At 37.2% G+C, this 17,179-nt stretch overlaps 1 protein-coding gene across 6 annotated transcripts in view; it reads right to left on the bottom strand.

Annotated features, from left to right (window-relative positions):
* Nucleotides 1–17,179, bottom strand: part of RBPJ (recombination signal binding protein for immunoglobulin kappa J region) — a 160,800-nt gene that overhangs the window by 10,061 nt on the left and 133,560 nt on the right. For all 6 annotated transcript variants that reach the window (XM_071807379.1, XM_065837053.2, XM_071807380.1 and 3 more), the window contains 5 exons: nucleotides 8,425–8,590; nucleotides 7,182–7,356; nucleotides 5,559–5,696; nucleotides 5,226–5,338; nucleotides 2,851–2,991 (listed from right to left, as the gene is read on the bottom strand). In XM_071807379.1, coding sequence (XP_071663480.1) covers nucleotides 2,851–2,991; nucleotides 5,226–5,338; nucleotides 5,559–5,696; nucleotides 7,182–7,356; nucleotides 8,425–8,590 — 733 coding nt within the window. The remainder of the gene's footprint in view (nucleotides 1–2,850; nucleotides 2,992–5,225; nucleotides 5,339–5,558; nucleotides 5,697–7,181; nucleotides 7,357–8,424; nucleotides 8,591–17,179) is intronic.

Raw genomic sequence — 17,179 nt, 5'->3', positions numbered from 1 at the left:
TGGTAGGATGTCCTGGTAGTCCCACAGGCAATTCCAGGATGTTGAACTAAGGCAGTTGTCAAGAGAAGCAGGAGTTGCTTCTTCATTCAGCCCTTCCCATACAATATTTCGAGAAAGACCAAAGACCAAGGCTGACCCTGAGTTATGGGAATTCCTGTTTCATAGCTGCTTTCTTCTTGACAAAGGTTCATTCTCCTTTACAAGAAAGTATACTGATTGATAGGTGTATCTCTGCTATGTGTTGTGGGTAGAACCAATAGACCTGGTGCCTTCTGAGCCACAAGTCACGAATGTTTCCTGAAATATAAACAAAGCTTCCCATATTCTCTTTCCACTGTACCAATCCAGGATAGAAGTCAACTGAGCCTTTACCAATCCTACTTGTGCCTTCCCTTAGATTAAGGGGAATCTTCAAAAAGTCAGCTTCCCTCTTTCCTACCTCTGCTTTTCTTACCCAAAAAGCTACAGCTGTTATCCTAAGCAAGTCCCAAGTCTTTCCCAAGTGTGGCCATCTTCCTGGAGCACAGCATTATCTCTCAACACCCTCTGCTATCTGAGCTGCCCTTGATGTTTAAAGAAAATTGCAATACTTAGGCAGGCCTGAACTTGGTTACAGTCTCATTACTCTGATGGGAACTGTCACGTTGAAAGTCTGCTAAGAGCATGCTAACATTTACAGGAGACTAGAACTACAATTTAATTTGTTAGCATATTGCATAAGCTGTCAGAACAACTGTACACTGTGGTGGTGTTTTTTCTTTTTTTTTTGTGTGTGTGGAGTTTGTTTTTTTTTTTTTTTCCAGTTCTACCTATGGGTTCCTTCCTGCTACAGTAACTTGCCAGGGATATTTTTCTCCACCTGCTGGAGAAAAAAATACTTGGAAGACTGAGACAGCTACATTCTTCACAGACAAATGAATTTCTGCGGCTTAACAAATTACTGTGGTGAACTGTCATAGCTGTCTATGTTTACACTCCCAGCCAAGACAGAAGACAGTGCAACTCTGTTAAACTCATCATGAAATGAGACACCCATAAATCCATGGGTCCAGATGGGATGCACCCACAGGTGCTGAGGGAACTTGCTGAAGTCATTGCTGGACCACTCTCCATCATCTTTGCTAAGTCATGGGGAACAGGAGAGGTGCCTGGGAACTGGAGGAAAGTGAATGTCACTCCAATCTCCAAAAAGGGCAAGAAGGAGGACCCAGATAACTATAGACCGGTCAGCCTCACCTCCATCCCTGGGAAAGTGATGGAACGACTTATCCTTGGTGCCATCTCAAGGCATATCAAGGATAAGAGGGTCATTAGGGGCAGTCAACATGGCTTCACCAAGGGAAAGTCGTACTTGACCAACCTCATTGACTTTCATGAGGACATAACAAGATGGATGGATGATGGCAGAGCGGCGGACGTGGCCTACCTTGACTTCAGTAAGGCATTTCACACAGTCTCCCACAGCATCCTTACATTGAGGGAGTGCGGTCTGGGATGATTGGGTAGTGAGGTGGACTGTGAACTGGCTGAAGGAAAGAAGCCAGAGAGTCATGGCCAATGGGACGGAGTCTAGTTGGAGGCCTGTATCTGCCTCAAGGGTCAGTACTGGGGCCTGTATTATTCAATATATTCATTAACAATTTGGATGAGGGAATAGAGTGTACTATCAGCAAGTTTGCTGATGACACCAAGCTGGGAAGAGTGGCTGCCACACCAGAAGGCTGTGATGCCATCCAGTGAGACCTGGACAGGTTGGAGAGTTGGGTGGGGAAAAATTCAATGAAACGTAACAAGGGCAAGTGTAGAGTCTTGCATCTGGGCAGGAACAACCCCAGGCTCCAGTATAAGTTGGGGAATGACCTGTTAGAAAGCAGTGTACGGGAAAGGGACCTGGGGGTCCTGGTGGACAGCAGGATCACCATGAGCCAGCACTGTGCCCTTGTGGCCAGGAAGGCCAGTGGTATCCTGGAGTGTATTAGAAAGGGGGTGGTAAGTAGGTCGAGAAAGGTTCTCCTTCCCCTCTATTCCAGTGCAGAGCCACAAAGATAATAGAGTGGAACATCTCCCTTACAAGGAAAGGCTGAGGGAGCTGGGTGTCTTTAGTTTGGAGAAGAGGAGACAGAGGGGTGACCTCATTAATGTTTACAAATACATAAAGGGTGAGTGTCACAAGGATGGAGCCAAGCTTTTCTTGGTGACAAACAATGGTAAGACAAGGGGCAATGGGTGCAAACTGGAACACAGGAGGTTCCACTTCATTATGAAAAGAAACTTCTTCTCAGTGAGGGTGACAGAACACTGGAACAGGCCGCCCAGGGAGGTTGTGGAGTCTCCTACTCTGGAGACATTCAAAACCCACCTGGACACATTCCTGTGTAACCTCATCTAGGTGTTACTGTTCCGGCAGGGGGATTGGCCTAGATGATCTTTCAAGGTCCCTTCCATTCCCTGACATTCTGTGATTCTGTGATTGTGGACTGTATTGTTTCCTATTTGTTGTGATCTAGAAATGGACAAAAGTGGTCCAACTCCACTGGCATATGCCAGGATGTTAAGCAACAGTATTATGATTTGCATGCTTAAGTTCCTAGTGTGTTTCCATTTCTTCCACTGGAAAAAATAGAATTTGTTGTCTAGACAGACATGGGGAAGAAGGTTATGATGAAAGAAAAACCGATTTGGAAAGGAGACAAAGTTCATTTCCCTCCACCCTCTGTCTTTTCAAAACAAAAATATCAGACTTGAATTCAAAACCAACTGCAAAACTGGCATTCAGGCATATTTTGGGAATATTTGGGAAAACTCAGCAACCACACTTCTCAGCTACTGAAATAGTTTTAAACAACTCACTTGAAATTGGATTATTCTCTCCTGGGAAAGGCACAAATACATTCTCTCAGTGTCTTTAAGGTAAAATGCACATTTATGGAGCTGTGATACTGGATCATCTGCATCCAATAATGCTGTTTGTTTATCTACTTTTCGAATTATCTGTGAATAAAAATTGAACATAAATATATTTAAGACAATTTCTGTACTTCATTATATTGAAGATTATACATGTACTGTTAGTAAAGGAAGTAAAAGGTCACTTGGTATTAAAACAGGAGGCACGGAAATTAAAAACAACATTTGATTCATAATTTTCAATGCTTTTGAAACAAGACAACAATATTGAAGTGACACACAGTAGTACAGCATCAATGTGTTGCATGCATATATATTTTATCATTTTTGCTATAAGAGTGAGGAAAAAAACTTGAAGCTTCAGCAAAATCTACTCTTGTTCCATTTCCTGGTACAAAACAGCAGCAGATCAAGTATTAATAAGACTTCTACAGAAGCTTCCACCATTGACAGCATCAACAACATTCTGTGACAGATTGATTATTGAACAAGAACAGTTGAAAATAAGGATTAACTTTAAAGGTATCAAGATGTCCTTAAGTACAGTTTTGCAAAGACAACAATCATAGCATATGTTAATAATACTTGGTCACTAAATACTACTTTAGAATTGTTGTAAATATTACTTAACAATTGTTCTTTATATCTGGTAGTTCAGCAAAAAAAAATCTCCTGACTTAATTCAGAGCTGTTACACTAATTTAATTTTTAAAATGAAAAAAATTATTCCCTTACAGACAGTGGAAATCTGTAGCTTGGAATTTTAACTCAACTTCTAGAAAAAAGTTTAATACTTCAATTTATGCAACACATCAGCAGAAGCAGCAGCCAAAGTGCCACAAGATCTCTAAGCCGATAATCAGAAAGCCAACCATGTCCTCTGCGATTTCTAATGATAATAAATGGCATTTTTAACAATATAAGTTTCAAGATTAACTTATTTGTTTCAAAGTTCTTTGCATCAACCTATAAAATGTCTGTGAGTTGCCTTTCAATCAATCTTCAATCGATCTTGGAAGGCAGCATGATAAATGTTCCCAATAGAACACAAAACAGGAACCTTTAGTCTAATTGGTTTTAATCTGTTTCCAACTACAAATAAGGTTTCTGGGGATGGTATCTCTTTTATGCAATAAGAAAATATTAACACAAAGCCCACAAATAAGTGAGATCCTCTTACTTAATTTCATGTGCACTGAACCAGATCAGTAGTAACCAGGTCTGGATTCTTCCATCAAATAATGTGATATAAAATAATAATTTAAAGAGATTATCTTTTTTTTTTTTTTTTTTACCACTTGCTTGAACAGGCTATTTTTTAGCCAAGTTTGATGCCAGAAAAGAAACTGTCATTACAGTCCTAGTAAAATAAGTTTGGGAAGGGGAAAAAAACTGTGCCTGCAGTTAAGGCTGGCTTTACATGGGTGCACTGTAAAAATTGTTTCTAGTTAGAAGTGGAATTAGCAAAGCCATGTATGAAATTCATAGTGGTCTGACAAACCACAATTTCAGAGAAGATTTCATATGAAGCACTGTTTATTATCAGTCACGTAAAATTCCACTTAGGCTGGCATTAAATGCATAAAAGACGAGGGGAAAAAATATATTATTGTACTTCAATTACATTTATAAAAATATTTATTTTAAAAATTACTGTGTACTCTGTAATTTTTTGTTGTTTTTCACAAATCTTAACTGGTTATAATCAATTTTTTATCTCTGACAAAGACAAGGGCTGAAATTGTCTTTCTAAAAAAAAAAAAAAAAAAAGTTATTCCAAAGGCTTTCCCAATGTTCCATATTTAAAACAGACAGTATTAGTAAGTGCCCAAAACGCTTTTGCAACCCGATACTGGTATTATGTATCCTTAGAAGGATACAGAAGTGTTTTGAGATTCAAATGAGCAGCACACTTAAAGCTGTGCTGAACTCAACAAACGTAATATTCCTACTGCCTGCAAAGACTTTATTCACCTACTGAATATCAGTATAGAAGTATCTTGCTACACTGAGACCTACATTACTGTTTTTAAAATAGACATCTTCCTAAGGACAGCTTGCAGATTAACCTACTTTGGCAGGTTTGAAATCTCAAAAATTCCCTATGCTTATTTTACAGCTGTTCTTCGCTTACAGAATAAGCCTGCAGATACAAAAATATGCTTTTATTAAAATGAATGCCATTATCCATTTAAAACATGTATTACCAAAAGGAAACACACAAAGCCAAAAACTGCAAACAATGCAAACCCAAGTATGCAATCATATTAAGTAGCCATCTACAAATTAATTACAGTATTGGAGAAATTAAACTGTACCAGTCTTGGGAGTGCCATGCCAGTAACTGAGCATACAAGTTTCACAGTCTGCCCATAATGAATGTATCCGTCTCTCACTGTGAATTCTTCTCCTTCTGATTCATCATCGTCCACTGCATGAAACAGGTATTTTCACATTATTTATTTTAATCACTGTTTTCCTCGATAAGAGGAACATTCAACATCACACTATTGCATCAAACATACACTCATTAACAAAACAAATCTGCATATGAGTAATTAATATGGAGTAAAAAAATACAGGACTTTTTTTTTGTGGGGATGGAGGGAGGGAAGTAAAAAAAAAAACCATATTACTTCTTTTTTACTTACAGAGGTGAATGTAAAACGCTCCCCACTGTTGTGAACTGGCGTGGAAATTACCACCTTCTACGTGCAAATATCGGGTGCTAACTGTTTGGGATCGAAGTCTATTAAATAGTGCCACTTTTGTCCCTGATGCAATACATACTGCAAGGAACACACACAGACTTGAGATTATAAAATTACTTCATTATTACACAGAAAAGTAACAAAAAGTCATAAATACAGTAAAATACACTGATGAATACTGGAAATCAAGAGATAATTCTCAACTATTAGTTCATTTAGAAAATACTGTATTTGTGACAGACCAAAAATAATCCCAAAATTACAAGCGGGATAACATAGAGAGTGGCTGTTCTCCAAAGGCATGCTAGTTCACAAAATTTTGCCACTTAGTGAAACAGGCAGGTGCTTGCTAGCTAACAACTCCTTCTGTTCACAGTTCTCCAAAACACAATTACTTGAGAAGCTTTAGTTTGCCCTTGTAAAGTACTTTGACAACTTTCAGTGGTCTTTTGAAGTATATAGAAAAATTATTCTTACAAATCACAACTAATTGAAAGGAAGACAGACATAACTATGTAAAAAATTACCATGCAACTTGAAATTTTCTCAGATCTGAACTTACTTATCATTCAAGAGACAAACACCAAGTCTGCTCCCCTAAAAAAATAATCAGCAGCTAGCATTTTGCCATCAAAACTGGCATGTTTCTTTCACTTGATTCGTATTTACTATCGAAGAATGGTTGGTTCATATTCACTGTCCAAAACTATCTGACTGAATACAAAGTCAACAGTGCATACTCTGAGCCCACGGGCGTGAACTGCACAGCAACAGATTGCCTTTAATCATGCCCCGAGATCCACATTCCATAGGTGAATGGGTTCCAGCCCAACACAGATGGAAGAGCCTTTTAAAGCACTAGTGAAGAGAGAGAGAAAAACAAAAACAAAAAGGGTATCTCTTGAGGTGCTCCAGTGGTATGCAGGCAAAAGCTTTGGAGGAAAACCAAAAATGCCCCCAATTATACATTAGCACCAGAGATATCTTTAGTTGAAAAACAAGGTAAGCAAATAAATCTTGGTGAACTAGCACTACACAGATTTCTTAAACAATTACTTAAAAGGAACCATGCAAAACATATTAAAAATAACGTGAAAATGCCATGAGACAGTAAGAAGGTGGCTGTGATGTGACAAAGTGTGGTGTCAATAACATGATGCTACTCATTTATCACAATCTAAAAGCTACCTCTTTGATACTGATCACAACATCCTAAGCACCAGATCACTGCAGCTAAAGAGATCCAACAGCTTAGAGAGCTGAGGTAGAACATTCTTTATGCATTTGTCTACAAGGATTCACTCCTCAGAATAAGGTGAGTTTGGTGGACCTTTTATATTTTCTCAATAATTAACTGCGACTGCATAATAGTCAGTGTAATCCAGCTATATTGGAATACTTTAAAAATACACTGATGTTTACAGTTCTGAAATACATTATGAAAAACAGAAACTGAAAATTTCATTGTATTTGCTTTGTAGTTAGACCTCAGAATACAAAAGAAAAAATTATCAGGAAGCAAAAATAATTGCTACATAAAGAAAAGAACTGTAAAATACTTACAGTCTGCATTTTTCAGTGACTGTTTCTTTTTAGAAGGTTTGGAGATGACTTTGATCCGTTTACTGAGGAACACACCAATGTCGTCACTATTGCCATAGAACATTTTTACTGATAACATGAAGTGCTTTCTCTTGTCTGAGTCTGATATGTATAACGTTTTGGCAGTGCAATAATTCTGTAGGTGAAAACAAACTGTTGTTTCTTCTTTCAAGTCAACCCAGTTCAAGAAACTATGTATATTTAATCATAAACAGAACAGGAAAATTGATGCAATAGTTTCCCTCTGTTCCATATAGATACCTTTTATGATTACTGTTCAGCTTTGTGAAGTTTAGCATCTGACTTCCATACTTTAGTATCTTTCTAAAGACCTTTACCAGTACTTGAAAAGTGTCAAAGCTATCTCTGAGTGGTTAAGAGCACTCCTAAAATTACATTTGAGTACAGCTATACAGGCAGTGCACTGGATGCACACAAGAGGCTGCCTGGGCAGAAAATGTGCTGAGCCAAACTTTGAAAGGATGTGAGATGATAGCGTTTTGGAACAATAGAAAGCTACTTTTGGTTAAGTTTTTATGCTAGGTGACAACAGGAGCTTAAAAAAAAAAAAAAAATCTCAAAGAGAACTTTGATTATTCTTTTCCTATTCAGCAACATAAGAAGCATTTCTAAGTAGACTGTGCTAGAAATACCAGGTAGCTACAAAACAGCGCTTAATAGAACCACCAGCTAAAACGAGCACTCAAGCTGCCAGTTCTGTTCTGCTTAAGTCAGTATTTCTTAAAAGAAACCATACAACAATTTATATCACTGTAGAATATAATCTACTAAGTTTATGAAGACACTATTGTATTCATATTTTTATGCAAGGAGACTTAAAGCAAATGTTCAGATACCTCCTTGATGAGATTATCAATTCATGCAAGCCAGGGAGAGGAACAGAGAGCCTGGGCCAGAAACCTTACTTAAGCTAAACAACCTACCAAACAACCAACCAGATTACTGACTCTGAATCAACAACCTATGAATGAAAGGTTAGCACCCAGCTATGATCCCATGAGCCAAATCTACCTCATTCAATTGTCCTACGTGTCTTTGAGGGATTTTTTAAAACCACTTATGTAGTACCTGCTACAGTGTAACAACAGATATCAAAAATATCCAAGGGTATTCTTTGAAATATGCACCAAGTAGCTATAATATCCTTTGCAGTAATCTGGGTGGTTTATTTTAAGTCTTCTACCTTTCCTTCCAAGTTCAGCTGCTGCATTTCTTGGTCACTGTTTCCTATTCCAATGAAGGCGCAAGGTTGTGACTCTTGCTCAGTGCAACCATCCCGTTCCATTTGCTCTTTTTTTTTCTTCCATCCACTGCCCATAAGATACACACATGGAGGAGGACAAAAGAACCTGAAAATGAAAAATACATTATGAGATTACATACATTTTTCATGAAAACTCTTGAGACAGAAATTGTTGTGTACCCAAAGCTTTCTCAGCCCTTTCACACTTAGCATTCGGTTTATACATGCACACCCTTCATTTGTCTTGAAGGTTTTCTAAAATGCATATGAAAAAAAAGGAGAAAAAGGAAAATTGGTATTAGATGCACTGTCACTGACTATCTTCCCAGTTCAATATATGATAGGTAACAGTCTGCATCTCTGTAAAACAAAAATTCTTTCTACCCTTACACAGAAGAGATTCTCAAAGAAAGTAAAAAGGTCTTGAAAGTGATGACAGTGTTTTGCTTTTTTAGGTGCTTGATATGATGCAGCAATTAATACACACAGAACAGTTCTACAAACTAATTTAATGGGTGACTGCTGACTACAATTCCTAAACATTTAATGTTTCATCATTAGTAAGGAAGTAGTCTATTCCATCTATCCCATAAATCTCTGTTCAGTTTTTAAATGGAACAGATGATTTTACATCTTCATCAGTTAACAGTCAAAGATATGATCTAGTCTTCAGCAGCACTAATAAAATCAGTCTAGATGCTACTTACAGCATCATGTTCCAAATTAAATGTAGCATTTTAATGCAATGCATTGGTCTTGAAGTTTCTGCAAACTGTTAAAATGCAAATCCTAATCACTTTCAGTTTTATTTTAGCCAACAGTTGCCGCATTTTTATCATCATTTAATTATGATCAAAGTTAAAAAAGCAGAATCAGCATATCCGATTTTGAGGTCAGGATGGTACGAAGGCGAGAGGATAACTGAAAGCATTTTAATTATTCTGTTTATTTCAAACTGGACAGTAGTGCTTAACTTGGCACTTCTGAAATCCAAAGATGACTCCTACCTCATACAGGTAGGTAAGCAGGACAACTGAGTTAACGGATTGTTTCTATTAAACACCATATAAACCTCAATTAATGGAAGTCAGCTTTAGCATGAAAATCAAGTCTAATATACTACTTTATCTCACCTATTCAGCAAAATGACCTTTATTTAACAGATATAAAATGCTTTTCTAATTAACAGAATTCTTAATAAATGAATCCAAAGTCCTCGGTTAAAAATCACATAATACAATGTAAATATTAAGAATCCGTACAAATAAATGCAGAGATTTATAATATTTTCAGTTAATGCACACGATTGATGTATGTTCTTTGTTAGAGGAAAAAAAACCCCAAAAACAAATTAAGTTTTACTGCAATTCAAAATGTCTCAGCGGTTACAATGAAGAGCAAAAATTACCAATAATTCCACAGTGAAAAATTTTCACTTTATTTTGCTCTTTAAAACACAACAAAACTGATGAGTTACAAATACATATACAGCTTAAATATCTATTAATGTCTTTCAGAAGTACTGTGCTCTGGTTTGAAAAAAGACCACTTCACAAAAGAGAATCTGTAGAAAGTAGCTCATACATGACACCAAAAGATCTGCATGTTTGAGAAGTCCATTAAATATTAATTTGTGAAACTGCTCCTACAGATTGCTTTTTAAACTTAGTAATTCGAAAGAAATAGAAACAAATGTTCTGTTTTCTCCATTATGATAATCCATTTCAGCAAAAACTTACCACAATAATTATTTGCTGGTTTTATTGCCTTCACACTGCCCTGAAGCACAGAAATTTTTATAAACGTGGAATTATGAATTAACAGAAAGACACTTGTAGAAGCAAACCACGCAAAGTTTAACAACTTACACTTCTTCATGTGTTTATTACATCAGTTTTAACTATCCATATTTTATTCCTTGGGGTAACTATGGGTCATATGAAGGCTCTGGAATTTTTTTCTTCCAATTGAAAATGCAGAACACAGAGAACCAAGGCAACAGGTAGAAACTTGGCAATTTGCAAAGCAGATGTTTCCTGATGGAACTGTCAAGTTGAGAAACTACACAATAAACCAGCTCAAAAAGAAAATTTAACATTTTCACAGAAGCAACACAAGAGAACACTTCCACTAGCCCAGCCACAAATAATACATTTGAAATTTATAGTTATCCGATATTTGAATGGGTTATTGCAATTTCATTGCTGTAAGAAGAGATGTTCTAAAATTTGAAAATCACAATGAATAGAAAGAATAAGCAGTCATAAATGTTATCAAACAGCACACACTGTGTGTATCCCCTTTTTGCTTGCTATTATGCCTTTTGCTTCTTATCTTCTGGTACCTGACCTCTGTTTCGTTTTTCTTCATGAAGATGCTGAACGGTGCAGTAGGGGTATATTTAAGAACACCAGGAGTTTCTGCTACACACCAATTAAATCCTCCTTTTCCTACTACAAATTTCTGGTCTCAGAAAAAGGAATACATTTCCTACTTTTCAATTGCATTTTTTTCAAACAGCACAGATGACATGACCCAATTTCCCTCAAATGCTTCTCTACCCTAAAGGAAAAATGATCTTAAGAGGACTTCCATTCATGAGGAGACAGTGCAATGACAATGGCCAAGATCATAAAATTCCTATTAAAGTACAATCTAATCTATATGTTCTATATCACCCCACATCTAGATATAAATACCATAACTGTTGTTAAAAATCTATTCCGAGGCTCATCTGCTGGTTGCTGCAACTTTCAGCATGTTTTAGAAAAACAGAAAACTGAAAGCAAGAAATAACAGCTTTAGCACTACACTGAGAAAAATTCTATTGTAGACAATTGTGATGACATTTAAAATATAGAGATATACAGAGATGTACGTGTGTGGGAAGTAAGCAAGGGGATAAGAAGGAGTCACATTTTTATTAGACTGGCAAAGGGTCAAGAGAAGGTGATGATCCTGCCCCAAGGACTGTTTAGGAGGCCTACTCTACTCTGACATGCCAGATAGGGGAAATATGATGGGGATTCTCTATGAATAATACTTTTCAAATGGGGGTTATGAACAAACTCCAAGGTTAAGAAATGCAAGTTTTTTAGGAAGAAACTTCAAGTAACGATACATTTATTCAAGAGTTGGTCTTCTGGCAATGAACTCAGATTGCCAGAAACAGTACATCGCACTTCTAGTCAGCTTCTGGTCTCTCCAACTTGAATGACAATATATGATCCTTTCAGTGTTCATGGATGCACCCCACTAATCTTCTTTTCAACAATTACAATGTATTTCCAGTAAAGAAATTATATAAAGACTAAAAACTAATATCAACCTATATCAATGAAGCAATGCTTTGCAAAAAAAGAAACCAAACTCCTTGTATTCCAAGTAGGTATAACACCACAAAGCAACCATCGCACATTACCTTTCTTCCTCATGTACTCTTTTCTATTTATCTTACTGGTTAGAACACAAGAAAAAAAAAATCCCCAACTTTTCTCACATGCTGTTTCATTTCGGCTTTATTCCAAATGAACATTGCTTAGAATAACTATGGCCACTAGATGGCAATAAAGACCTTTAAAAAAACAAGTTTCAACTCATTGATGAACACAAGCCACAACAATTAAAGCACTCTTCTTAAATTAGAATAAAAAAGAAAAGCCTTGGGAAACTACGCCTTACTGAACTAGGAAAGCACCTTTTGAAGCCGAGACAAATTTAAGTTTGGTTAAAACTACCAAAAAGAAGAAAGAGTCTGGACATTCACAATCCAAATGGATTTTCTTATCTGTCAGCCTCTTCTTACTCACCCTTCAGATACAGACAGGTACAGTCCAGGAGCTTTTTACTTCATATTTACAATCTCAAGAACTCATGTACAGAATACCTTAACTATACATTTTCTATCCAATATAGTGCAAGTAAACCATGAGTATCGTCATATTTCTAATTTTCACAGAGGCTTAGAGAAAATGGTTTTGAAATGTATAAAATAACTGCTGGAAACAGGTTCTCTCATTAACAAAAAATTTCCAACTTAAATAGCCATGTAAATGTTTATGTGAGAGCCTGGCTTTCAGATAACTATAAAGAGGAAAAGAGAAAAAGAAAATCACCTCCCCAGAAAAAATGAAGTAATTTAGGTAATTTCCAGCATTGCTTATGAGAAATAAGGTAGGACAATATTTGGTGGAACAAATGAAAACATGCTTTCTTCGACCTTTGATTTACATGGCCTACCTCTCTTTTTTTGTTAACCACAAAACTAAAGTAAGACTGAGTAGGAGGCAAAAATTCCTCTGAAGTATTTGCCTGACCTATAGCAAAAAGAAAATTATGTTGGAAGGAAAAGTAGCTGTCTGGTTCTTCTGAGCTTGTTCAGAATTTTCAGTGTAAGATGTAGTGGTGGAAAATCATGTAGCATGTAATTTCCTCACTGGATTTATATCATATTCTCTTAATACCTCTTTTTTATGTCACGAGCAGACTGACGATTCCTTGCTGAATGAGCAGTAAAACAACACAGGACATTTTTCTGTGAGGTAAACACCTAACAGCTTGATCTAAAAACCACATGAGATCTGTAGGGATCAACTCTGTGAACTCTTTCATTACTGGAAGTAAAACAACTGGGAACGTCTTTCCTGGACAAAACTTATTCCACACTTGTTAAAGCAGCACGATGAGATACAGATTCAGTGCTTCCTACTTGTTGATATAAAGCACAGTGACTGAGCCAGGTAACATTTTGGGATGCAAGGTCTCTGCAAATACTTTCTGTATTTAACATATCCCTACAACATTTTGGTGCGGACTCCCGTTTTCTCAGAAGAGGCTCTCTGTGATGCTCCTCCTATGCATCTTCCGAGAATTTGTGATCAGTGTAATTAAAATGATGAGCAGTTCAAATGACACTGACATTGGGACTGGAATTAGCCAGGAAAGATCTGAGAATCAATCTCCAAAAAGTGAAGGGCATCCCCATAGTGCCTTCTTACACTGTAACTTCACGGGCCACTCAAGTGAGGAAAGACCATAGTATTGCCAACATCATGTTATACTCCAGGTTCAGTAGCTCAGTACAGCAGAGGAAAGCTGTTATTCATCTGTTCCATCAGACCAACTGGAAAACTGAGCATTTTTTCATGAAAGAAAAACAAGCTGAGAATTGTCTAAGGATGTTCCCCCTTAATCCAAATTACTTGAAGGGAAGATAATTTCTAGTGGTTTCTGAGTCTTGACTACAACAAAGTCAAATAGGTTGTGTCTTTGGTACAACCTGGAACATTGTTTTAATTCAGACAATCACCAAAGAAGAGAACAACATTCCTTCAGTCACTCCAGGCCAATCAACACAGAGAAAACATGGTACTTCAAGTAGAGAAGTTACCCTAACTTAATGTGCCAGGAAGTAAAGAGTAGAAAGTAAAATAAATTCAGCTCATGTAATTGCTACCTTGTTCTGATGCACTCAATGCTCTTTTCAAACCATAGACTTCTGTTCACAAAACGTTTGCTTTGTCAAATCATCCAGGTCATCCCTGTGTTCCTCTTACAGAAGTCTTTGCACTCATGAGGATTTAGAGGTGTCTACCAACTGCTTTGCTTTATGTTCAAGGCAACATTAGCAGGGAATTTTTCTTTTGTACCTGTTGGTCAATTCTGAGTCAGTCAAGGCACAAGATGTGTTTGTCAATTACCAGAGTTGTTTTGAGCATGAAACTACTGGGCAGTTTTATTTCCTTCTTAGGAGCTGAAAGAACTAACAGCATCCACTAAAGAATTCAATAGAACAACAAACAAATGAAAAAACATTAAGTGCTGGAGTACTAAGGATGTAGTAGTGTAGCCACGGGGTAAGCCCTGGAAAAGGCCAAGCTCTCAGTAACAAGAGCATCAACCAGAGGGCAGGCACACTCTGTTCGGTAAATGGCAATATTTGAGCTCCTTCACTAACAGCCACAAAACAAGCAGCAGCTAGAACATTCTCAAGCTAATCAGTAGTGATAATGTTTAAACTCAGAACAGCAAGTAATCCACAAATACCGATCTGGTTCACAGTCTTTGATAAACTATGCCCTGGAATCAAAAACACTTCAGTCCTCTAAACTGTTGAATGTTCACACTGTTCAGGTTCTGAAGACAGACTTCTCAGTGAATGGTAAATAAGCAAAAAATACAAGCAGCACAAGCCAAACACCCACACTCATCAGGACTAAACATCACCTGAGTTGCTACCAGTTGAATGCCTTTGAAAGGTGACAGCCATCTAACAAGAAACATGAGGCAAAAAGTCTTAAATTTAACTGAAGCCCACCCAGCTTCTTACCTCCTGGTTTCTTTGTTAAACTAAACAACTTTAACTTTGAGAAGAGTCGGACTAGGAAGAAAAGTCCACTCAAAAAAGAAAGAAGCCTCCTTTCCTTACCGTTATTTAGGGACAAGTATTAAGAACAAGCTCAAATTAATGCAGAAAGTCCCCATCCATGTGGCAACAACCTGGAATTGTGTTTCTGTGAGGCCTATTTAAACCAGGCCACACTACGTGACATCTGCACCGTCTACAGCGAGTTTTCAACAGAGTATTTCGCCATCTACTAAGCCTCATCAAAACACTGAAAGGTAGTTATTGTGCTTTTTAATTATGCCATGCAAAGTTTATTAATGATAAGTATTTTCCACGAACTTACAACAAACAATGTTTAAAGACTGGAACAAAAGGTGTACGTTTGTTTAGGGCTTTTTTAGGTTTCGTATTTAACTTGAAAGACATGTCAAATTGAAGAAATAATTCCGTTTGTAACTTGAATTCTTAGTTACAAAGATAATGTAATTTAACTTACTCTTTATGGATCAAAAATTAACCATATTACACCCATGCCATAATGAAGTCCCACGGAAAACATGAAATTCCTCCATAAAAACAGGTATGAAATAAGTTTCTGTCTATAAAGCAGGTGTATGCCAAACAGCTCACTTCAGAAATGATATTTAATGCAAAAGTGGTAAAAACTTGATTGACCAGTTGCATAAAGCAATCTCAAAGCTTTACCGACTTGGCAATCAACCAAGAGGCATGTTCTGCTAGGAAGAGAACAGAAGGAATTAAACAAAACTCAAAAAAAAAAAAAGCCAATTCATCATTGAGTTTCACTGAGTACCTGAGGGCACAAATGGATCCAAGGACTTAATAACCGGCTTTTTTCCTCTACACTGATAACAACAGGATGTCATTGCTGATGCTAACAGTCTGGGAACTAGCAGAACAGTACCAGAGACAGTCTAAATGGTGCATCAAAATGTAAGAAAACCTAAAATACTTAAAAAGGACATCTTAGTATGTATGCCAAATTTGCATTTCATACCCATACCAGAATGGCAATCATTTCACCACTATCATTTAATAACAAAAATCCAATTATTGTCATTCCTAGTAGTCTTCTGAGAAGCTCTGAAATTCTCTACACTCATCTGACATGCTTTCGTTTTTAAAGAGGCGAATCTGAGATACCCTTCATGAACAAATGCAGCTGTACTAAGACATGCAACTGAGCTGTACCTCACAAAATCTAAAGTGGTAAAAGAACAACTAATTGCAGTTAGCAATAATTTCAATAAATGAGAAACCAATGAGTAGTTAACCAAACATTACCAGTACTCAGGTAACATATGTGGCACAGTGACTTTCACAGCATCAAGTGAAGTATACATGCATATTCAAGCCTACAGAAATTTATGGCAATGGTAGGAAATGCACACACAGGAGCTTTCAAAAACTGTTAGCAAATAACAGCTCCATGGAAACACTCAAGGCCAGGCTGGATGGGGCTCTGAGCAACCTGATCTAGTTGCAGATGTCCCTGCTCAGTGCAGGGGGGCTGGACAAGATGAGCTTTGAAGGTCCCTTCCAACCCAAACTGTTCTACGAACAATTTGAAGCTTTGCCGTGCATTCTTCAGAAGACTTATGTAAGTTTTTCAAACAGCAACAGAACTTTCAAAAATCAAAATTATGTACTTTTTTTCCCCTCCCTTCTTTTGATGCAATTTGTTTTACAAAATAATGATACACAGTACAGCTTTGCAAAATGTTCCTGCCCTCATGGATTGCTCTGGCCCCAGGAGAACAAACTGACTGAAGTTACAGATACACTGTTTAGAAAGACACTTTCTTACACTTTACAGAGACACTTACCTGCACACACACCCCTCATTTTGGGGGAATAATATCCTTAACTCACTTGCAGTAATGAGTTAACTATGAAACTCCTGAATGACAATATGATCTGAGAAGATAACAATAAGAGGTCCCTATATTGTCATAAATATTTTTGGCTGTGTAGTTTGCTGCAAGGGGTTAAAGTTACAGTTTACTGCTATTAAGGGCTTGCATTGCAACCCTTTTGCATTTAAGCGTAGACGCGAGCAGGAGGGCTGTATAATTATGTAGCAGGTAACACACTGCATACTTGTCTGCTTCTGTGCCCTTCCTCTTTCACTGACTTCCCATTTGATTCTCATGAATAATTTCAGAAAGATCTAAAACCCACTTTGAGTAAACAATTCTGTGGAGCTACAGAGCCTGGACACTGCCCAAAAGAAAGGACACCGGCTAACAGAAAAGACAACACACATTGAAAGACAAGTACTCAGGCACAGAATACTGAAGAACAGTTGAAAATACAGTTTGCATCTCC

Source organism: Patagioenas fasciata, chromosome 4, assembly GCF_037038585.1.
Source record: "Patagioenas fasciata isolate bPatFas1 chromosome 4, bPatFas1.hap1, whole genome shotgun sequence".
Taxonomy (NCBI): Eukaryota; Metazoa; Chordata; class Aves; order Columbiformes; family Columbidae; genus Patagioenas; species Patagioenas fasciata.
Note: the sequence above shows the minus strand (reverse complement) of the source record. Positions and strands in the feature narration are given on the sequence as shown.